General features: G+C 35.4%; 1 protein-coding gene across 4 annotated transcripts in view; it reads left to right on the plus strand.

The window, feature by feature from the left end:
* The window catches only part of EYS (eyes shut homolog), a 790,428-nt gene that overhangs the window by 79,742 nt on the left and 686,792 nt on the right, over window positions 1–23,894 (plus strand). For all 4 annotated transcript variants that reach the window (XM_026791587.2, XM_074538459.1, XM_074538460.1 and 1 more), the window contains exons 2-3: window positions 5,260–6,117; window positions 8,274–8,387. In XM_026791587.2, the coding sequence (XP_026647388.2) occupies window positions 5,361–6,117; window positions 8,274–8,387 (871 nt within the window). In that variant the 5' untranslated portion in view covers window positions 5,260–5,360. The remainder of the gene's footprint in view (window positions 1–5,259; window positions 6,118–8,273; window positions 8,388–23,894) is intronic.

Raw genomic sequence — 23,894 nt, forward strand, 5'->3', positions numbered from 1 at the left:
AAACCCTGATAAGCAAGTTCAATGCTGTCTGCATCACTACTCTGTCTATATTTACAGTACAACTATAAGGTAGAAATAAAGGTTGTGTATTTTGAGGTGTTGGCAAATTCACTGTCTAGCAAGTTCAATATTGTTTAAACAAATGCCATATGTTTTAAACGTTGTCTAGTAAACAAGGAATCATTTGCAAGTAATTAGGATTGGCATAAATAATGCAGAAATTACTAAGATTTATTAATTGTGTGGTGAAAAAAAAAAAAGGTACAAAGGACCACTTGGTATATCCTTTGGAATATTAGTGCATATTGCAAAGGCAGAGAGTGGAAGTAAAATTTTGCAGGCATTGTAATTTACGGCTTTTCCTTTATTATATATACCTATTAAATCATGCTTAAATTTGATGTTTTTAAATACACACCAGAAATTTAAAAAAATAAAAATCACATTACCGAGGAGCAGAAAACATGGGCTGCCATGCAAGGGTGGAGTGCTGGAAGGGGAGAGTGACATCAGTGACAAGAGGCACCATCCCATAGCATCCATATGGGAAAGAGAGTGTCTGGGAATGGTGCTCAGAGGCAGCCAACAGTCCAGTGGTACCCAGACACATAAGCAGCAAGGAGACAGGTGCTAAAGAAAGTAAGTCAAATATTTAGGACAGGATCAAGGCCCAAGTTATCAAGGTATAAGGGCAAGTACCTGCTCACTTGCAGCATAGCCCAGATGAGTATCAAAGATCAGAACTTCACCTTAAGTGCAGCACCTGAGGAAGGTAGGGGGGCACCCACAAAGCATCCCCTGACCCCCCCAACATCACCATCTCACTTCATATCTCTTTCATCCAAGGTTGCAGTCCATTCTACCAAAGCTGCTCAAGCACAGGAAGGAATTTAACAAAGGGGTCATGCAACATGTGGGAAGGTGGAAAGAGGAGGTTCATTCCTGGCCAAAACATGGTGCCATGATGTTACTAAACATTTCCTGGTTGTTCTCTCTTTTGACAGATTTTCTTTCTCTGAGAAGTTGTTAAAGTCAAATATCATCTGTGGGTGTTTCTCCAATCTCACTTATAGTGCACTGTATTTTTTGTTATTTGTATGTAATACCAGTTATTAATAGAAAGAATACATAATCCTTAAAATGCTAGACAAGAATGCAGATCATGTGGGATTAATTTTTGTCGAAGTTTTGTATAAATCTACTTGCTTTATTCTCCTCTAGTGAATAATAGAGCATTGTGCTGCTTTTTACCCAGCCTTATATAAGTTTAAGAGTTTGATTTTCTTCAAGTATCTCTGTGTCCATACAAATCCCAGTCTTGAAATTTTCTTAGACTTCATCAATTACATGGAGCCAGCTGGGCTTATAAATAGGAAGATTTTATCCTTGCCAAAAGCAGATGTAAAGTACAACGGTTGTCATAATCCCTTTCAAATTTCATCACATGACATCATTTTATCTCACGAGATGGCATAAGCATTTTGCAGTTATTTAATTTCTTTGCTGATTTTCTATATTATAACTGTATTTCATACAGAGCTTTTTTACTTTTTATACTCTTTACTCTATAATTTTGTTTCCTTCATTATTTTATTGCTAAAAATCAATCTCTTGGTATTTATTTTCTATATTCCTTCAGGTTTTTTTTATTGCTTTTACAAGATGTTTTTGTTATTTAATTTTGTTTAATTTTATTTTGTTTATTATTATTAGTTATAAGGCTACCTTCATATTTTTTATTGATTTTTTTTATTTTCTTATGCATAAAGGCTAATAATTATTTTGTGAAGAATAAAAACTGTTAAAATGCTACCAAACACTTATTTTTAAATAGTTCAGATTTATCCCATATAAATATTGTAATGAAGCACATTTTCATTACCAGTAAAAATGAAACTTGTATGTGACACCAGAATGATGCATAATTACATGAATGAAGGACAAAATGTCCGTGGGCAAGAAGTCTTTTGCATTAGACATGCAACAGCTTTCTTTTTGAAGTGTCTAAAAGGAAAAACAACCTTTTGTAAAGGCCTATTTTAGTAACACCTGAGAAAATCTCATTATAGGTAATGAAAAGAAATAGGTATGAAAAGATAGGCTGCTGAATGTAGGATTTATAAATCTATGCAATAATACAGACCATAGACTTCTATACCTGATAACAGTAACAGATGTAATAGCAGTTATAATGAATGTAATGGTTCAAGACTGCTACCTTAAAAGAAAAAAAAAAATCTAAATTACTCAAACTACACATTTGATACCCCTTTATGTAATGGTATCTTTGAACATCATGAGATTATGAAGATAATGGAGTGGTCTTGAAATCGAAAGATTATGAGTATTCAGCAGCAAGAATAGTAGTATTTTTGCAGATCTGTGTCCTTTCTTTCTTTCTTACTATGGGGAGTTAATTCCCAGGGGTGAACATACAGAGGAAGAGAGAGGAAATTAGTACTAAAATACTTGCCTAGCTTTGGAGCTATGTGGCTAGAGTACAGAAACCCTTTGAAGGCAAAGTTTGAATCCAGTAATTAAATTAAAATGAAAACTGTTCTGGGAGAAGGGTCAAAATATAGTTTGTACTCCTTCCGAGTTTAATATTCTTAACTCCAATCTCCTGTTACTGCTATTAGTTAGTTAGAGTCCACACTTTTCTGATATCTTAAACAGTGCTGGCCACTCTACTGCACAAAGGTCATTGGGACAGGTTCACATGTTCAGCATATTATTAATAGGACATAGCTACATTTTGGATGTTTTCATCTCAATTTAGATAGAAATAGGAGAGACTGAATATGACCCTTTAATGTGATCATATAATTGCCATTAGATCATTAAGGTTTTAAAAATTCTTCAACTAAAGGTTTCAGTATCTTTACTCTGTCCTTTGAAAGTCCTTTGATCTTTCAGCCCAGTCCAGAGTATGGACCGAAATACACTTAAAGATCTTTGGGGAAAGTGAGGACATTTAGGGAAATCATTCACTGCTGCATCATAATCCACATGTCCTTTTGTGATAAACCAGTGTAGTGTGTTGACCCTGGGTAGATGCCAGGCACCCACCAAAATCATTCTAACACTTTCCTCCACAATGGACAGAGAAGAGAAAATATGATGGAGGGTTTGTGACTTAAGATGAAGACAGAGAATGATCACTTACCAGATACAGTCATGGGCAAAATAGATTTGAATTAGAGATATTAATTGAATTTATTACTAAAAAATCGGAGCAGAATCATGAGAAATAAAATAAGACCTTAAAAATATCTTCCCCCTACTCCTCCATCTTCCCCAGCACTCCCTCCTACCCCAGTGGCACAGGGAGAGAGGGAATGAGGATTATGGTCAGTTCACCACAGGTTAATTCTGCCGCTGCTCCAAAAGAGGAGTCCTTCCCCTGCTCCAGCATGGGGAGTTTCCAAGGAAGGCAGTTCCCCACAAATTTCTTTAATGTGAGTCCATCCAACAGGCAACAGTTCTCTACAAACTTCTGCAGTTGAGGGATACTTTTCCATAACTTTCCGTCCTTCAGGAATACCTCCTGCAGCATGAGTTCCTCCCAGGGTCTCAAGTTCTACCAGGAAACCTCCTCCAGCATGGGCTTTTCCCTCCACTGGCCTGCAGATTGCTACCAGGATCCTGCTCCAACATGGATGTCCTGGATGTCTACAAGTCCACAGCCTCCTCTCAGGCACCCACCTGCTCCAGTGTGCATCTCTTCCAAGGGCTGCAGGTGGATCTCTGCATCTCTCCATGGGCTGCAGGGGCACAGCTGCCCCACCAGGGGTTGCACCAGGGGCTGCAGGGGAATCTCAGCTCTGGCACCTGAACCACCTCCTGCCCCTCCTTCTGCACTGACCATGGTGTCTGCAGAGCTGTTCCTCTCACATATTCACACTCTGCTCTTCTCTGGATTCAGTTGCAACAGCACAATAACTTTTTCTTCTTCTTCTTAAAACTTTTATCTCATAGATCGTACCACTATTTCTGTGATTGGTCCAGTATTGACCAATGTCACTTCCATCTTGGAGCTGGCTGGCATTGGCTTTGCTGGACATTGAGAAAGCCACCCCTCTAGCCCTCCCCCTACCAAAACCAGGCCAAGCAAGACCAATAAAACTACATGTTTTATTAGAATAGAAAACTATTCATCCACATTATTTTTGCATGTGCTGTGCAAAAATGAAAACAATGGGAACAAATTTCAAACTATAAATGCTATTGTTTTTTTTACATTGAATGGCTTCCCTTGTAAGATAAGTTTTCTTTAGAATAACTTTCTCATTTGTAAATACTAGTTTAGCGGCCACTATCTCAAAAGGGAATATAAATATCTGAGAATTTCAAATAAGAATACTGAAGAGAAAAAAGAGTAAAAGAGAAAAAAAGCTTTGCATTTAAGACAAATTAAGGTATTACTAATGCACAGCTATTGAAAATTTCAAAGGTATTTAACGTAATATTGGGTTTTCATCATTTTCATTATGACTCCAAGCAGAAGCTTCATAATCTTATTTTGGTTTTCTTTCTGTAATCACTCATCTCGATGCAATAAAAATCGCTAGATATATTCAAGGGATAGAAAAGGCTAGTCTATAAATTAAATAGTCCTGGAGGACTCTGTAATCTGCCATCTTTGACCGTAATGCATAATAGTCTTAAGCATATGATTAAGGACATTTGCTTTTAAAACATATTCTTTGAAAATTAAGGATTCAATGAAGGGTTTTGTTAAATGTATAAGAACAGAAAAGAGTTGAGTAGTGATCGCATGTTTTCTTTAAAAGCAAAAATTCTCAGGCCTACATCTTTGGAATATATACTTTTATAATAAACTATTAAATTATTATTAGAAAAATATTTATGGTTAAAGTTTATGACTAGAACTTCAATGTTTGTGTTTAGTTCCTCGTTTTGCTGCAGATGCCCTATCTTAACTTTAATACCATTAATTTTATCGTCAGAAGGAGGGAACATGAAAAGTATGCCTTCAATCTCTTGCGCACACAAGAACAATGAAATGCACTAAATAAATATCAAATTTTTAGCAGGAATAAAAATAGGAAAAAACTGACTTTTTTTCGGTGTTGGAGTTCTGATTGGTTCATTTGACTTATTCCAATTTCCCATGACTAGTTAGATGTTGCCCTTGATTTGTTGTACATTTTCTGTTTTGTAATGTGGTTTTAATATTTCATACCAAACTGTGTTTGGTATGAAAACAGAAATATTTTCCTCTGTTTGAATTCCTAGGGTGCCGTGGAAAATACATGTGAACCATCAGGAACAAATGTTCTGAAGTTATCCTCAGTAATGAAGCATATGTGAAAGGAAACTTCCATTGGTCAGGTGAAATGATGACTATGAAATCAGCATATTGCATGGTAGTGTGCTTTCTTCAACTTTGCATTGTCAATGGGCAAGTAATATGTGAGAGACAAATGATTGCTGAATGGAGAACGGAACCAAAACCTACTGTAATAAAATGGACACCAAGGGAAAATGTCTGTTCAGACTTTTACACTGAATGCTGGAATATGAATAAAAGTATTATTGGTGAAATCTCTGAAGAACATAACCTCAGCATCCCTCAGATATGCCCTTTACAGCTTCAATTAGGTGATAGTCTCTTCATCTCCTCTGAGCCATCCTTTCAGTCTTATGGAATGAATCTGGTAAATGTCTCCAAGGAAGAATTTATTAACTGCCCTAAAGCTGGTTTTCTTCAAGAGCAGTTGATTTTTGTTTGCCAGATAAGAGGACTGCACCAAGTGGATCCTAACTGGCTTGGTGCTGGAACTCACTACTTTGCAGAACTTCACAAGAGAGGCCCACTCTTGTGCAACATGGGCCTTCGTCTGAACGTTACTGTGAAGCAGCAGCTTTGCCAACAGTCTCGGGGTGCACCTCTGTGCTCTGGGCATGGAAAATGTCTAAGCCACATTTGGGAGAAAACATTTAATTGCCACTGTTTCTCACAGTATTCAGGAACGTTCTGCCAGAAGTTTGATATATGCTCCACTAAACCTTGCCGCAACAATGCCTCCTGCACTGAGAAATCAGAACTTTCGGGAGATTCTTATGAATGCACATGTCCTCCAAAATTTTCAGGTATTTCTTTTCTCCTCTAGGGGTAAGCATTATATAGATCTTACACTTTCCTTAACAGGTGATAAAACAATAGGAACAACACTAGCAAGACTTTTGTATCATTTGATTGCCCATGGCTGCTACCATACCTGCAGGGTCTCTTTTACATGGTGTCACCTATGGGAGACTGTGCAGGCATTTGAAGACAGTTTGTACTTGCAGACATTCATATATACATTGTAGAGAAAAACAGAATAAGTTCTTATCGTGCTTCTTTCCGACTTAAGCATGAGACATAAATAAATGCTTCTTGACTTACAGAAGTAACTGGTTTACTTTTTTTATTCTGCAGTTCAGGTTATGAGACCAAACAACATAAATCATTTGGAGTAAGGTCCCCTGAAAATAGCTGGTTAATCAAAATGGTAGAATAGAGTGATTTTGTTTAAATGAATAATGATTTCATTCAACCAGTCAGAACTCCCCTCCATTTTAATTTAAAGACCTATCAGATTACATTAGTGATTTTTTTTATATCAAAATTTAGTTTAACTGAAAGGTCAAACCTTAATTTAGAAGAACAAGCAAAATAAAATACTTAGTACTTTCTTCCAGATTGTTCTGTCCCCTGAGGTTGTTTTCAAAGGCAATTTGTTAAACATACTGTTATTATCAAATAAATATATCACAAATGAAAAAAACAAAAATCAAGTAATCCTCCTAGGAAATATTACAGCACTTACCCAAAACTCATCAGAACAAACTGAATTTGGGTTTGGATTACCACACCAGAGAGTACAGTATAACTGGGTAAACTCTTATCTAATGACTACTCTTATTAATGGAGGAAAAAAATGGTTTAAGGAAATTATGGGGTTGTTGTTCCTGCATTCAGACCAATAGAGTTTAGGTATGTTATAGAAAGTACCAAAAATATTCATCCTCATCAAAAAAGAATCATTGTAGCTCATTCTGTACTTGTGGAGAAGAATTCCTGAAATGTTCCTCAGTTGTACTGAATTTCTATGATCTCACAATAGTGATGCTATGCTGTGAAGCACAGCTGATAGCTTAGGAATGAGTGAGGTTCATAGAATACGCTTCATAGAAATGAAGCTTATGTTGCATAAAGATTGCTGTAATTTATTTTTAATTGCTTTTCAAAGTGCATAATAATTTAGTTACTAATGCATTTGCCAATAGAAGATTATGCAGGTATGAATAAGTCAGTGTTGTGAGAAATTTTTTTTTATAATTATGAACAGTGTAATAAGATAGTGGAAAACATTGATGGTATGCAGTATGTTTTATATTTCCTTTATCGTTACTGGAGACTGCGTAAAATGCTTTGAAAATAACACTACCAAAAGCATCTGGTACTAATTGAACTCAAATTAATGAAAAAAATTTGGAAGCAATTCTGTTAAAAGCAATCATCATGCTTAATGCTATCAACAAGCCATGCTTAAAACTTTTTTTTTAGCCTATACGGGAAAGTTTTAGGTAATGTCATCAGCTGACAATACTGGTCCCATAAATAAATTGGATGCAAACAAGAAGAATTAGGAGACTAAATCACCATATATTATGGGCAGGGCTACACAAGAGTAAGGGAGGAATAAGTTCCTCCCATAACATAAAGTATATTAGAAATTTGAACACTTTTTGAAGTGTGAATAATGTCATGGTAATAATTCAAGAGGCAAGCATAATTAAATGGTATTTAGACTTGTACGCTATAACAGCATAAACAACTTATTACTGGAATGTAATTTCTAGAAAGCTGCATATTAATAAAAAATCTCATATTTCCACTCCACATAAGGACATCTTTTGTTCTCAACACTGAATGAAACTGTAAGTTAAATTCATGTTAAAAAGAAATAAATACAACAGTTCTAGTAGCTCTTCTGCCTTTTAAGGTGTATGTGAATTTATCACTCTATGTTAGATGAGGTTAAGCACAGTATGTGAGCATAAAAGTGGATTAATATCTTTCTGCTTTTCCTTAGAAGCTCAGTAAGTTTGGTGCAAATTAATGAACAATGTTGGCATAAATACCTTTCTATCCATTTGCCTATCCATATTGTAGCTATAAATTTGACATTTATAAAATGTTCACTAAACTCCCTAAATATTTGCTAAACTCCAATGTTCCTATTATTCCTTTGACACAGGTAAAAATTGCACAGAAATAGTTGGACAATGCCAGCCATCCACATGTTTCAATGGTAACTGCATCAATGTTACTCCAAACACTTTTTTTTGTGAGTGTGACAAGGGCTTTACAGGTAGGAAGCACCTTTTTTTTCCTGTCTTACAATAATAATTTTATCTGTTGTAGTAATGGCATGAACTTTTAATAAATAAACTTTTTTAAACTTTTTTTTTTTAATAAACTTTTAATAAAGCAAACTTTTGCTTTATTAAAACATTTATTTTTGATGATTATTGCACAGATTGACATATCCTTAGATTTTGTAAAAATCGGCTTTGTAAAATATAAAAATCAGACTTCCAAATTATTCATGTACTGAAGTAAAAACATATAAATTAGAGAAGCTTTTTGTAATCAGATGTCATACACAAGTACCTTTTTTCTATTGTCAGAATAACTGAGGAAGACTCTTAATCACTGACTCCCTGGTTCTCAAATACAGAGTTATCAAGATTCAGAACTCATCCTGGATAGATGAATTTGAATACATTTCTATTCCTAATTTCATTATCCTCTCATAGGTACTAGAAATTTAAGATGGAAATAATCCAAAGAGTCAATAATGTCATGATTTAGGGGTGCAACTTGATTAAAAAGGAAGAAGATAAGTGGTTTATTTACTATATATGGGACAAATAAGATGTTTTCATAAGAAAAGCTGAATGAAAAAAATGTATCTAAAACCATCCTCTTATAAACACTTTTTTTGGAAGATTAGGATAGCAATGAAAAACTGTTTATTCTTGTGCTTCACAACAGATGTTCACTGTATGGATGTGAGAAAAGTAGTAACCCTCAGAAGAACATTCTTTAAGAAAGAGCTAAGTATAAAGCTAGCTCTTGAATATCCAAAGACAGTAAAATTTTCAAAGTGTATCTTTCTTGGAAGCATCACTTATCTTGTCAAATATAGAATACAAAGAAATCATTACATTGAAATGAAGAGTTAAAACAAACAAACAAACATAATGGAGTTAGAGGGATCAAAGAGATAATCTTTATTTTCATAGTGAAAGACTGAAGATCCTTGTCGATATTTTAATTACGCCTGCATAGAAATATATTTTTAAAAATTGGATAAACCTTCTGAATTCTAAATTCCTAGTTAATCTGTTTGCTATTCTCCCTTTCTTACCTTTCTTTCACTATAGAAGCATCATGGTCAGCATAATTCTGAGAAAACTGGAAAAAACCTCACTGTTTTTTCAAACAAAAAAATCCATTAGTAAAGTTTTCTAGAACTGGTTTTCCACCCCCTCATGGTCCATATCTCTTTAGGACCTTTGCCCTTTCACACAAATTATATAGACACATCACTTTTGAAATTTCCCCTACAAATATCTTTGCAATTTTGACATACTTAGGGGTGGTAGAAATGAGACAGGAAGAACTTTCAGATACAGTAAATACATATCCATAATGACATGAAAATGGTTTAATATTCTGAACTACTGGAGGGCAAGACACTCTGAACACTGCTTTCTAGTAGCTGGTAAGGATTGACAAGAAAAAAAAGGACACCATGAGTGTAACTAAGTGACTTTTTATTCTCCTCTTAGCCAAAAGAAAATGAGGAAACCTTTCTTGTTTCTAAAAATAAGTATCTTAGGAGAAGAAGGATTTTAACAATTTTTTTTCTGTTTCTGTAGTATAACAGGACTGATTGATTGACATACAATATAATTTTACAATTGTTTACTAACCAAATGTGCTGGTTTAAGTCTACACGTCTTCCTATGGTCCTGCATAAAGGTGTTTGCAAGCACAGAGGCAATTTGAAGAATAGCTACCTAAAAGAATACTACTATATGAAAAAGGCATTTTTTTAGGAAAACAGACATTTTCCTATTGTTGCTCTGTTGCAGCTGTATTGTAGTCTCAGCCAAGGTGAGTTGTGTAATTATGAATCTTGTAATTTGAATGCTTTTTTAATTGTGTGAAATTGGCAGAAAATTCAAAGCATTCTTCTGTCTTGATATTGAACTTGCACACAGAAAAGAAAACATACAAACAAGATTGTGCACATTGGGTTTAAGATTTTGTAAACTTTGTCCTTTTTTCTAAAATGAGTCAAGACACTAACTAGTTCACATGATCCAAATAAAAATAATTAATATACGTGTTACTCTATATTGATGGGAATTAAATAAAATTATAATTACATAAAAATGCTCTGAAAGCATTTAGTCAAAATAAGTAAAGGTTGCTTGGTCCAAGTTTTTATGTTCACAAGGATAGAATGGGTCTATTAGACAAGCACTGTAAATTCTCCTTTCAATTCTGTATTTTTCTTTTTTATTAACTGATTCATTCATTCACTGAGCTCTCAAAACTCTCTTTAGTCTTTACTGAGGGAAGATTTTTAACATAACTGGAAACAGCTAGCGTTAGGTTGTCAGTATTCTTATGATTGAATACTCCAATTCATACCAGAATTTGCATCTTTAGACTTATTAAGAAACATTTAAAGGAAGGGAATATGGGTAAAACAAAGATGGGGTGGGTGCAGAGAGGAAGGCTGGTAGTGTGTAAGCAGTTGCTGCTCAGTACTCTTGTCTGACTGAGATCTGCACCGAATCACTGTAGTCTATCTATTCTTTTTATTAAATCTTTTCTTTACTCTCTTTCCATATAATCTCACTCTCTCCCCATCTATGTGTTCCAAGGTGCCAATGCCAGAACTGGAGAGAAAAAGTGCCTGAATTTGGTGTCTGCAATTTGAGTTAGACCACTGGTGGTAGGGGTCCTAATAACTTTAGTGCCAGCATTTGGAGTAAATGAGGGCCTCAGCATCAGCAAGCTGAAGGGAGCCCACAGATTTTAGGAGTGTGTGTCTGAAGAGAGTTCAATTTTGTGCCAGCAAAGGGCATCAGTCTCTGGGCAATGGTGGCTCACATGCCTATTGCCAATTGAGCAGAGGAGAGTCCCAGCGTCAGCAAATGAAGAGGGGAGCAAGGGTATCAGGGCCTGGGTGCACTCGCAGGAGCCACTTGGAAGATAAAAAGTTTATGTTTTCCTCTAAGCTGGTCTCTGAGTGTGTGTGCAGGTGTGCCTGTGCACATGTGTGTGTTCATGTGCAATTCAATAGCAGCCTTCAAGCAGGACTGTCTGTTAAGTGGAGGCACAGGATGTGGGCATCAATATGAGACGAGCTGAGGCCCCACACTGCTTTTGGAAGGGTTCACAAAAATGTTGGTCTTTGTGAATCAGAGGATAAGGGGCTGTGGATTGAAGGGGTTCACAAATGTGTCAATGCTTTTGAAATAAAGGGTAAGGGGCTGTGTATGTTTACTAGCAAACTTCCATCCTTATCAGTCAGAGAGGAGGACTAAAATTTGGCTGTTTGTACATATGTTTTGTGTGAACTCTGGGTGGGTGCTGGTAAAGGCAATGCCTTATCTGTGGATAGTCTATGTAGCTGGCTGCATTAGTGTCCTCTGCCTGTGTGCATCTCTGGCATACATGTTCATCTTGGCTGCTGGCTGAGCCTGCAAACAGGAAGGCAGCAGCTGCAGCCATTGGATGGATGGGACTCCCAGGTCTTTGGGTGCACTGAGCTGGGATTTAGCAGCTGGGAAGGAGGTTCTCCAGGCTCCAGAGAAACTATCTTTATACAAAGAGATGTCTCAACAATTTTGATGGATGTTATGGTTCTGTTCTGAAGATGTATAGAAAATTAATGTAACTCATTCATAAACTACAGGAAATAACAATATCTTAGCTACTTCTGTAATGGTACTGCTCAGTATGCTTACCCTGAGTGCATTTAGTGCATTAAGAGAAGTTTTCCATTTGAATATGGTTTGTTGAATCTTTGTGGCATTTTGCTCCTTAGGTGAGAAGATGGGACTGATTAAAAAAAAAAAAAACCTTTGTGGAGCACTAGAGATTATTTGAGTTTTTTTCACACATTCCTGTAAGAGAAACTTGAATTTCCTGCCTTCCCCTATGGTCCAATTGACCTCTTTGCAGACAATAATGAGTTCCATCCTCACTTAGAGATAGGAGATACTGTGAGAATGAAGTGGTTTTGCTTGGAGCCACTATGCTAGAGCTTCTATCAACCAGGTACAGTTTAAAACAGTCTGTTTGCTTAATTGATGAATTACACACAGACTCTTGATAAAGATCACTAATGGAAAGATACTTTTACACATATATAAAAGAAGAAAAAAAATTTATTGTTTGCACAATTGCTGTTTTAACAGTCTCATAGTTAAATTTGTCTAATACTAACACTCATTGCCCAAATTAATACCCAGAGGATTCTTAATAGTACCCCTAAAAACATTATGTAGAAAGATTTTCTACTGTCTATGTTTTACTTTGGTATCATGCTCAGCTTTCCAGTGCACCTCTTGGTCAAATCCATCCTTAATAAGAGGGCACAACAATTGCAGCAAGTCATCAGCAGTTTGTGGGATTCATTGAGAAGAGTTTTTCATTCAGACTGGAAGTTTCTCACCTATCAATCAAGGGATCATCTTAGTCCACTTGTATATGTTTTCACTTCAGCCCTAGATAATTCTACTATTTTTTTCTGGAAGAGTATTTACGATGCAATTCAATTCATCTTAGCTAGTGGCAAAGGTATACATGAAAGGATTTTGTCAAAACTGCACCAATTATGTGATTAGGTTGTCTGACCTAAATAGATATAAGTTTTCGCAAATGTACTCTCCTGGCATGATTTCATTACACACTTCCATAGTCTATATTTGAAAACTTCATCTTAGTTTTGATAACCTTTCTATCACAATCTTTTCTTCCCTTATATTAATAGATTTACTTTGAATTATAAGTAATTGTCATATTTATTGAGTATATCAACTCAACAGTGTAATGAGTGAATATTTCATAGCACCTTAAAACTGATGAGTATAATTGCTCTGGGAAAACACCAGGTAGTCATGATTCTTGTAGTTTACTTTTCTGCATATGAAGAAGTTTCTGAAATATTTTTTTCAGAGAAGGAATTTTTTCACAGCAAGATTATTAATATCATACTTTGCAATGACATTATAACTGAATAACTTATTTGGGATTAATTCTATTAAATTATTTTATTTTTTAAAATAAGTTACTGTGCTATTTTAGTATGGAGAAGCAATGTAGCTCTTGCCAAATCTTTAGAGTAATCACACTAACATTAAATGAATGAATTTGTTGTGAAGTTACAGCATCTCTACTTTATTGAGTTCTTAATTCTAACCCATGAGAAATATAAGAATATAGGACTGTATTATCAGGCTGCAAATCCAACTGATAATCTTTCCCATCATCTCCTTACAGAGAGAAAGTCTTAGCAGTTTTTGGATATTGTCCTTTCCTAGAGTTGTTCACTAGTTATTCTTAAATTTCTATCACAATAATTTTCTTAATAGTTCTTCAACAAAAACAAAGTAATGCTTTTGCATGATTTTGCAAAAGACAGTGAGAAAAGATGTATTATATTTACAGATGCTGTCAGCTAATAAATACTGATAATACTGAACACAAGTAGAAATAATCTGTAGAAGATATTAAAGAGATGGAAACTCTGATGTATGATGGTAGTGAAATACCCAAAGAATTGTATCCCCCTGAGTTTCCTGTTTTTCTCCACATTCCTTCTGCCAGCTAAAAAACACAAACATTTTCCCTAGTTATCTGCTAGTATTATGATTATCTGAAACACAGAACTCAGCAAGTGTAACTAGTTGTAAGAAAGAAAAAAACAACTCCTTGCTGTTGGAGTTTTAGCTCTTCTAACACATTTCTGATGGTTTTGATTGAATGAGGTATTCATCCTCCAATGAAATAATGACATGTAATAACTCTTGTGAGAAGACACTTGGAACATGGTACTGAGCAGCTCAAGGTTCTGAAGTCCTGATGTGTGTTTTCTGTTCACAGGACACCAAATGCCTTAGTCTTGCTTAAGTAGGGATGCAGGACTTTATCATGGCGTTCTTAGGCCCTAAATGAACAAAAGTCAGCCAGTTCAAAGATACTATTCCATCATCTTTAATACACACTTTGAGCAGAATGGCTAAGCCTGTAAACTCGTATTGTGGTTTCCCATGCAAAAAGTTGTCAGAAATATTGTGTTTGAACTTGCAAGGCTCTGCAGATTCGTCTCATTTAGCAACAGCCTGTTTCTCAGCTAGATACCCAAAAAAAGTTAAATGTGACACTGATGTTATAAAAGGCACCAATTTATAACTTGTTTTATAGACTTTGGGTCAGTGAGATAAAGTTCAGTAGGTAGTTCAGCTACGTCAGCTGCAGGAAGTGTGGGAGAGGAAGGAAAGAAGGGAAGGAGACAGAGAAAGGGAAGGAGACAGAGAAAGGGAAGGAGACAGAGAGGGAAGGAAGGAAGGAAGGAAGGAAGGAAGGAAGGAAGGAAGGAAGGAAGGAAGGAAGGAAGGAAGGAAGGAAGGAAGGAAGGAAGGAAGGAAGGAAGGAAGGAAGGAAGGAAGGAAGGAAGGAAGGAAGGAAGGAAGGAAGGAAGGAAGGAAGAAAAAGAAAGAAAGAAAGAAAGAAAGAAAGAAAGAAAGAAAGAAAGAAAGAAAGAAAGAAAGAAAGAAAGAAAGAAAGAAAGAAAGAAAGAAAGAAAGAAAGAAAGAAAGAAAGAAAGAGAAAGAAAGAAAGAAAGAAAGAAAGAAAGAAAAGAAAAGAAAGAAAGAGAAAAGAAAGAAAGAGAAGTTGGGGGAAATTTAGGCGATGTCTCAGAGGCCTTGCTATGGCATCAAAGCTGATTTCAAGCTAATGGTACCCATCTGTTCATCAGATCATTACATTGTTCATTTTGTCATCCTGTAACGAGACTTGTATACAAGATTTGTATAATGAAGTACCTTTTGCAGTCCTGGATATTGCTGGGAAGAAGTCCTGTTTCTAAAAAACCCGCAGTTCCAATCAGACAAGTGGCTGAAGAATCTCAGCACAAATATCAACTGGTGATTGAATACAGTATCATAGTTTCATTAATTATGACTTTGCAGAGTTATACATGTCGACAGTTAATATCCCATCTTTAAATTTAATTTGCACATTACTCCATAGCAAGTGCATTCAAGTATGCAAAAGGTCTATTTTTTAATGAAAGAAACAAAATAGATTTAGTATAACTAACAAGGTCAGGCCCATTTACTCTTTTATACTTTAAATACTCTAAAAATCTCATGCTGTTTTTCTTGTGTCTTCTTTTACATTCTGATAATTTAGGCGTCTTTTTCTTTTCCAACTTAGAAAATTAGTAAGGTATGCTGAAAGAATTCTTTCACTTGACATTGATGATGTGCTTTGAACTAAAATACATATTTAAATTATGTTTTTTGCATAAGTGATTTTAAATAGTTTCACTCGTGAATTAAAAGAGTTGTTTGTTGATAAAGGCCTTACTATATAAAATATTACTGAGTCCTCAAAAGCATGAATTAGAAGAATGTGGGTAATATCTTAACACAAGATGTATGACTATACAACTGACAGTTATACAAAGGTTTTCTGGAAAACAGACCTTCCTGAAGAAACTTTACATTATGTTTACACTAAATTTAGACTTTGGAAAATTACAGGACCTGTGAAGTGCTAAAACACATAGCAGTACGTAAAAAGAGCACAAGACTGGTGGATATTTCCAATGCAGGCATAATTAATTAACTTTTTTATTACTGTTCTTAATCTGATCAGAATCAGATTCCATGTATGATAGAAAACAGGAAATCAACATTATTAAATCTTTTAAAGCAAGAAGAGTGGGAATAATGGTGCTGCAAGTGATGCAACTACAGCTTTTAGTGCAGATGAATACAAAAAGCTGTCTGAAGGAGGGCCATGGGGATGGCAAGGAGCCTTGAGGGGAAGCTGTATGAGCAGAGATTGGGGTCACTTGGTCTGCTCAGCCTGGAGAAGAGGAGACTGAGGGGAGACCTCACTGCTGTCTACAATTTCCTCATGAGTAGAAGAGGAGGGGCAGGTATCTCTTCTCTCTTGTGCCCAGTGACAGATCTTGAGGAAGTGGCCTGAACCTGAATCAGGGGAGGTTTAGGCTGGATATCAGGAAAAGGTCCTTCACCCAGAGGTTGGGCACTGGAACAGGCTTCCCAGAGAGATGGTCAAACACCAAGCCTGACAGAGCTCAAGAAATGTTTGTACCTCATTCTCAGGTACACGATGGGATTGATGGGACTCCCGGGCTGTCCTTTGCAGGGCAGAAATTGAACTCAGTGATCCAAATGAGTCCAACTCAGCATATTCTCTGATTATATTATTCTAAGAATCTCATTTGACCAGGAGAAAAGGAAACACCACCTTTACAAAGAGTTTTCATATGTGCAAAAGAGCCTGTTATTTGATACCATTATTATTTAAGAGGATGTAAATTTAAAAAAAAAAAAAAAAGAGGATTAACTATCCAAAAGTAATCTAGACTCCATCCCCCTTTTTTCAGCATGCTTAGGCATATTTATCATCATATAGAGTGCCTAATTCAAGCTGCAGTTCCAGCCAGGTCCAACCCACCTCTATAGGTCATGGCAAAGCCCACAGCAGAGATAGGACCACCTTGGGTGAAATGTACTTGAGAAAGGGCAAAATGCTGCACACGTATAGAGGAATAAAGTTAAAAATGTGGGGAACAGCTCAATTAATGTAAAGACCAGTAAAGGAAGAGGGAGAAGGTACTGCAGGCACCAGAGCAGATATTCCCTTGCAGCTGGTGGTGAAAGCTGTTGTGGAGCAGGTATTTCCCTGCAGGGTTGACAGCAGTCAGGAATGGAATGGAGTGAGGCCTAAGAAAGGGAAAAGGAAAGGTGCACTCAGAATGGCACTGAATGCAGGTGTATTATTATTTTTGGTATATCAAGAAAAGACAATGACAGATGAAAAAATGCCAAGATGCTTCTATTTTTTTTTCTTTTTTTTGAGGAAGGTAAAATTAGCTACATGATTTTGAGTCTAATTATATAAAATATTATGTATATTTTAAACAGGCATTAAAAATGGGTAACAAGACCAATTAGTTAGAAAAATATTGCATAAAATGTTCCTGAAGGACAATAGAACAGTATTTAGGTACATAGTAATATGTTGTTGGATACCAGAGTGATCAGTCTGCTTATGCAGTTCTGAAGCACAATACCTGCAGAACCAATTCTTTTATGTAGTCTTGGATGTACTGTAGACACTTCCAGATCTGCTGTAAGTTATGGACAGCTCCATGAGCTTGTTGCACAATTTTATATCATTAATTGGCCAATTGTGTGCATCACACTCAAGTCAGATATGTTTATTTATTTTCAAAGCCTCTACTTTGAACTGTCCAGTACCCATCCCAGAGTCTTCTGCTTATTCAATTTTACATATCTGTCTAGTCTACAATAGCTTACAATGAAAAGCACTGATGTTTAAAAGCTTATCACTGCATATGTAACACTTTCTCAACTGATTATATTTAGCATCTGAGTCACTATTGAAATTTTTGGCATGTTTTCAACAGTGTTTTTTTCCCAAAATTTAGAAAAATCATAATAAGAAGCCAGTAGAGACATTAATTTTGATCTTGCTTGGTCTGCTCTAGAATTGTGTATCTCTCCACTGACAACAAAGATATCGCAGTAAGCAAGATAGTAATTTGCATGTTTCAGCTAAATGCCTAAAATATAATGGAGAAATTCTGCAAGTTTCATTTCATTAGCATATAAAAGGGGATTAATCAAATGGTGTAAATAAATGGGGAAATAGGGAATGAGAAAATGTTCAGACATAGATGCTAGCTAATTTTTAATTTTAGTTTATTGTTTCAACATCCGCTAGGTGATTCATGAAAGGGAATATCACCAATATCACCATTTATTAATGAAGTAGATAGTTCTGTAAAAGGTTCTCTTGGGAAAGAATGCTGCTTCTCTTACAACTTTAAAACACACCAGTGTAATAATCTTTATTTAATAATCTATATATGTTTGTATATATATGTATGTATATGTATATGTATATGTATATGTATATGTATATGTATATGTATATGTATATGTACGTGAAATATGACAAGCAGCAGGAAGAAGCTAGAGCATTTCCATATGACCAGAAGCACACATGTATTTTCTTTTCTTAACAGACCTTTACACATACATTATCAAGACTGTTTCATGTAACTCTAATCAGTGTAGGACTCAAAGTATTTAAAGCCAAGATTTAATAATAACTTTTTGCATAATTTAAGAATATAGACCACAAAAGAGGACATAGTGGACGAGTGGCAAAAAAAGAAAAAAAGAGGGAAAAGAGATTTGTTTCTCTAAAACTGAGTTGAGTGTTTGTGATACTTCACAGAAGATAGGCTCAGAAGGTGGTATTAGTTAACAAACTGAATAGAAACAAGGATTTAGAGAAATGCATTTTAAGTTTCATGATTACTATTCAAAGAGAAAAAAAAAAACCCTGAAAACAAAAGAAGAGATAAAATAATGAAAAATAAGAGGAATGGAAGCGGCTGAAATAAAATCAGAAATAATTTTTGCAAACAGGCAAAAGTGAGTGTTTTTAATACTGCTTATGGTTGGGAACCTAGGGAGGTCAATGAGGCTGATGAATGAAAGCTGCTGAAATATGGCATTCTTTGTTGACCATAAACCACAGCAAATACCAAGCACAAAAGAGCTCTACCTCAGCACAATGCTGGGCCTGAAATGGGAGACATGCCAAAGGCTCCATTAAGTCCATAATATATATCACTATTCATTTTTATGGAAGTGATTGGATAGTGGGGTGATGGATGAATAGACAGGTAGATAGATAATACAACAGAGATTGCTCATGGTTTAATGGTCATTATTCATATTTAGCAATCACAATTGTATTGGTGAAGACAAATCATACAATGCAATATATTGGGTTAATATTGATGAAAAAATAGAGATGTAATATTTCTTTTTGGTTCTGCTTTGCTGCCATTTCACTTACAGAGTTATAAATTACACTTACTAAGAGGAAAAAATAAAACCCACAAGGTGTTATGAAAGCTCAGAACTCATACTGAAATCTTACAAACTCTGGCAAAGCAAATATTAAAAATAATAGTCATTCTAGAAAGAAAACAAATTCTGCAGGAAATGATGAAATTTACATAGACAATAAAGTTACTGCCACTTTGAACAGGAGGCTGTTTAAAATTCTCAGCATTAAGCAAGTGACAAATTTCTAAAAGAAAAAAGTTTGAAATCAAATCCCTAGTTTATGAGCAAAAATAAGTTTACTGTTACTCTTTTACAGTGGGTTGACAATAATAGCTTGTGAAATTCAAACAAAGAAGGGAAAAGCCAGAATAAGATAGAATACTGTGAAATTGAAAAAAAATAGAAGATATCACCCTTACATTAATTCTAGCTGCAACTCCAGTCATTGTTATATGTCACTGTGCAAGCAAAAATACATCTTCTTCAAAGATTTTATGACTGAAATAATGTCAGCTGAATTCCAGGAAACCATATCTGAACGTCCTAAGTCACTTATCAGGATATCATAGGAGACAAGAAAGCTCAGGTGTTTTGACACAAATTCCTGCTTATTCACTGGAAAACTGTAGCCTCATTGGAATTTTGTGTGCATAAATGAGTGGTGTGATAGACATCACATTGATGTATCATATTATAGTATGTAGGACATAGCAACAAAAAGTAATCAAACTCAGATTTCATGAAAAGGAGTTTATTGATTGGACCTACAGTAGCAAAAGTGTTATGCACAACAATAGAAACCACAGTACCTGACTGCTTATGTTTTTATAAAAACTTGTGTTACAATGTTCAACTATTCTATATCCCCAGATTTTACTGCATCTTTTCATAGGAAAATGTATAAGCTTCACCTTGTGTAATATTAAGAACTTCTGGTGAAAACCCTGTATCAATCAAATAACATACTCATCTATAAATGTTCCAAATATTGTCATTTATAGGTCTGTATCAGACACCCACATAGAAAGGTGATTACACTTGGAAATTAACACCTACTGGTGAAGAATGGTTGTTAGGAAAGTGAGGTGTGCAAATATGCATGAGAGATGATCAACAGTGACAACAATGGCTGCAACTTGAGTAAAAAAGTTAAAGCTGTAGTAATGAAATTTGCTAAGTTTACCAGCTAGAATGCTCCTTCAAGAAAAGGAGAAGTAGATACATTTTACAGGAAGACTTGGGTGATCTGGAAGACTGAAGAAATAAATGTTCACACTTGTCACCTCTACCACGCTGCTTTTACATCCTCACATCCTTACGGTCAGCTTATCATCCATATCCAGGTGCAGCTCCACATTTCTGCTTTTTACTCACATAAAGAGCAACTTCTCATCCTCGTCTGCCCTGCTGATCCTGAAGAGCCTGTTTCATTGAAGCATTGATGAAACAAGCCATCTAACCAAGTCCCTGTGATACCAACTAGATTATTGTCTTACAATAGCACAAAGACCTCCAGTTTCTCACGTTATTTTTGTGTGCGGAGGTACCTGAAATAAAACACTTTGGTATGCTGATTTCCAAAAACAATCTCTTTTTTTTTCCATAGTAGTGTTTTGTAGGCACTTCCTTGCTTTCATGCAAATGCTGGAGGTGGTATTGCTTAAGCCATGTTTATTGGTTTTGTGCTCCCTTTCTTTCACATCACTTCAGACTCTAGTCAACCTTGTCAGTCACTCCCTTACAGGCTGCTGGTAATCCTCTCTCTCCTCTGTTGGTTTCTAGTTTAAAATCCAAATCAATCATCATTCTGGAAATAACACCTTTGCCCTGCCTGTTCAAAAGGATCCCATGTCTTCCAAAATGTAGCTTGTTTATTGTTATGAAAGTGAATATACAATGTAGTATATTCAAGAATGTATGGGACTCTGCAGTTCAAGCCTTTTAGCTCATGTATTACTTTTCAGTTCATGTATTCCTGTGGAGAAAATTTAATCTGTTTGTATCAATAAAAGGCTGTTACATTCCTGCATAAGTAGCAACTAAACAACCAGAAAATAACTACTCATTCTGGCTTGATTTATTTACTTTAGGATCACCAATGCAATTTTTTGCCACCAAGTAGCATTATATTTTCAGGATGACAGAATCATGAAATAGTCTGAGTTCAAAGTTACCCATCAGGGTCACCAAGTCCAACTCTTGACCTTGCAGAGGGCACACCAATAATCACACCATGCCTCTCAGAGCATTGTCCAAATACTGCTTGAACTCTGTTGGGCTTGTTGCTGTGACCACTTCTTTGGGGAACATATTCCAGTGCCCAGCCATGCTCTGAGTGAGGAACCTTTCCTTGATGTTCAACCTACACCTCCCCTGACACAGCTTCGTGTCATTTCCTCAAGTCCTGTCACTGTCACAAGAATGAAGAGGTCAGTGCCTGCCCCTCCTCTTCCCCACATGAGGATGGTGAAGATCACAATGAGGTCTCCCCTGAGTCTCCTCCAGGCTGAACAATATGCTTTATATAGTATAATATGCTTCTGCTAATACCATATTATATTTGCAATTCAGCTCTCTCAATAGCAGTCTCAAGGCAGACTAATTGGAAAAATGAGATATGAAGCAGCAGTGTTAATTGCAGCTAAAATGATTGGAGAGAAAGGAATACTGCAAAAGAAGACTAAATTATACAATGAAAGAAAACTGTAATAGAGTGCTGTAGAGGAAACCAAGAATTTTCAAAGAACTTGTTGATTCTTATGAATAAATTAAGAATTATTTAAGAAGTTAATAATATTTAATAAAGAAGCACAAAATGAATTAATATCCCTAGGTAAAACATAAAATAAAGAAATTAATAATAACAGAAGGTTAACATGGTAATATACTTGCTAAGCTAACCATTAGATGTAAAAGGCAATGGTGTCATTGCTGACTTGTCCACAGCAGTAAAATCAATAAATTATTATTTCCTGGCAGCAGAGACTCTGTAGCATGTTCATAAGTTGCAAAGAAGTAAGTTATATTGTTAAAGGCCTTTACACCAAATTACCTATCATCTATGTGAGATTAAATAGCAGAGCAGCAGGTGATGACAAGATAAATATTTTCTTAATGTAAACATATAAAAATATTTCACTTGGCTTAATCCCCACAAAGTAATATTGTGCTGGCTGTCTTCACATAATAGGTCAGACTTAAAAAAATAACTTTAAATCACATCATCAACATCCAAGTGGAAATGGTAGTAGTTATATTTGCTTAGCTAAATTATTTGTAGCCTATATGTTACTAGGCCTTTCCAGAAGAATATTTTAAAAATATGTCTCTAAAATAGAAATTGGACTGTGTAAAGTGTAGTGCACAAACACTTTGTTCCACAAAAACTGGACAGTTTTGTCTACACATCACTACCACCTCAACTCCTATAAATCTGTAAGTCTTACTCATTCTTTCTCAGCTCCACTCATTCCAAAGTTCTGTAGTGCCAGATTTCCTTCAGAACAGTCTAAATCTCAAACTGTTTCCTGTGTTTCCAGACATGTTTTTACAGTGTGATTAGTAATTAAATATGGGAAAATTCAGTTTTATGGCTTCTTTACAAAAAATTAATCTCAGTTTTTTGAAGGCATCATAATTTGTAGCCACTGTAAATTATTGTGCTATTTTGTAGCCAATTAGTAAAAGAAATGCCATAAATATATTTTTAACTTTTTGCTGTGGTCTCTTTTTTCAATCAATTTTTGCTTGAAGGCCTTAGAAGAATCAACATAGGTTCTCTGACACAAAACATTACTCTTAGCCTTTAGGTTTATACATTGTGGTGGTACTGTTGCCATTCCACTTCAGATTCATCTTTGGCATGTCCATTCAATGCTTCATCAGCCTTCTTTCCAGCCATGTATGTATATATTATCTGATTAGTGAAAATAGGTTGCAGCAGTCTATTACCTGACATAGAGACACCTGGATAAGTGTGTTTGTTCTTAAAAATCCATCTGTGTTGTTTTTGTAAGTCATAATTATATTCTGTCATTTTATATCACCAAAATAATTTATACAGACTCTTACAGAAAACACTGAGATGCTTATTCTGATGACTGCAAGCTTCTTAACTTCCACACATTGCATAAAACTGTTTTTGAAAAAATGAGTAGAACATACTTGAATTCAAAATAATGAATGATGAGTTTTTAATGTTCCAAAACAGAGCTCAGATCCATTGCTTTGTTATCCATGTATATTTTATCAGTTATATTGTCAGCCTAGCTGAATTCTCACACAGATTTCTGTTATTCAGTAGCAATGCACAGATCTAAGTGACTTTTCAGCATCTTCTAGCTCTTCAGTACTGTGAAGATGGATGAGGTCCTTAATTTCCTCAATTTTGATGTGAAGGCTTAATCACTTCTTGTTTTGATCAAAAGAGTTGATGATATATGGCATATATCCTAATATGTACATAATGATTGGCAAAGAACAGTCTGTAGCCCAGCAATTATATAAATTTTGATTTAGCAGAAAGTCTCTTATTTATGCTGACAAATACAGATTCCTTTCTGCTCACAAATACAGATTCTTAAGTACAATGTACAGGTTTTACTATCAAACAAGTTATTTCATTGTAACTTTTTGTC

Source organism: Zonotrichia albicollis, chromosome 3 (assembly GCF_047830755.1).
Source record: "Zonotrichia albicollis isolate bZonAlb1 chromosome 3, bZonAlb1.hap1, whole genome shotgun sequence".
Classification (NCBI taxonomy): Eukaryota; Metazoa; Chordata; class Aves; order Passeriformes; family Passerellidae; genus Zonotrichia; species Zonotrichia albicollis.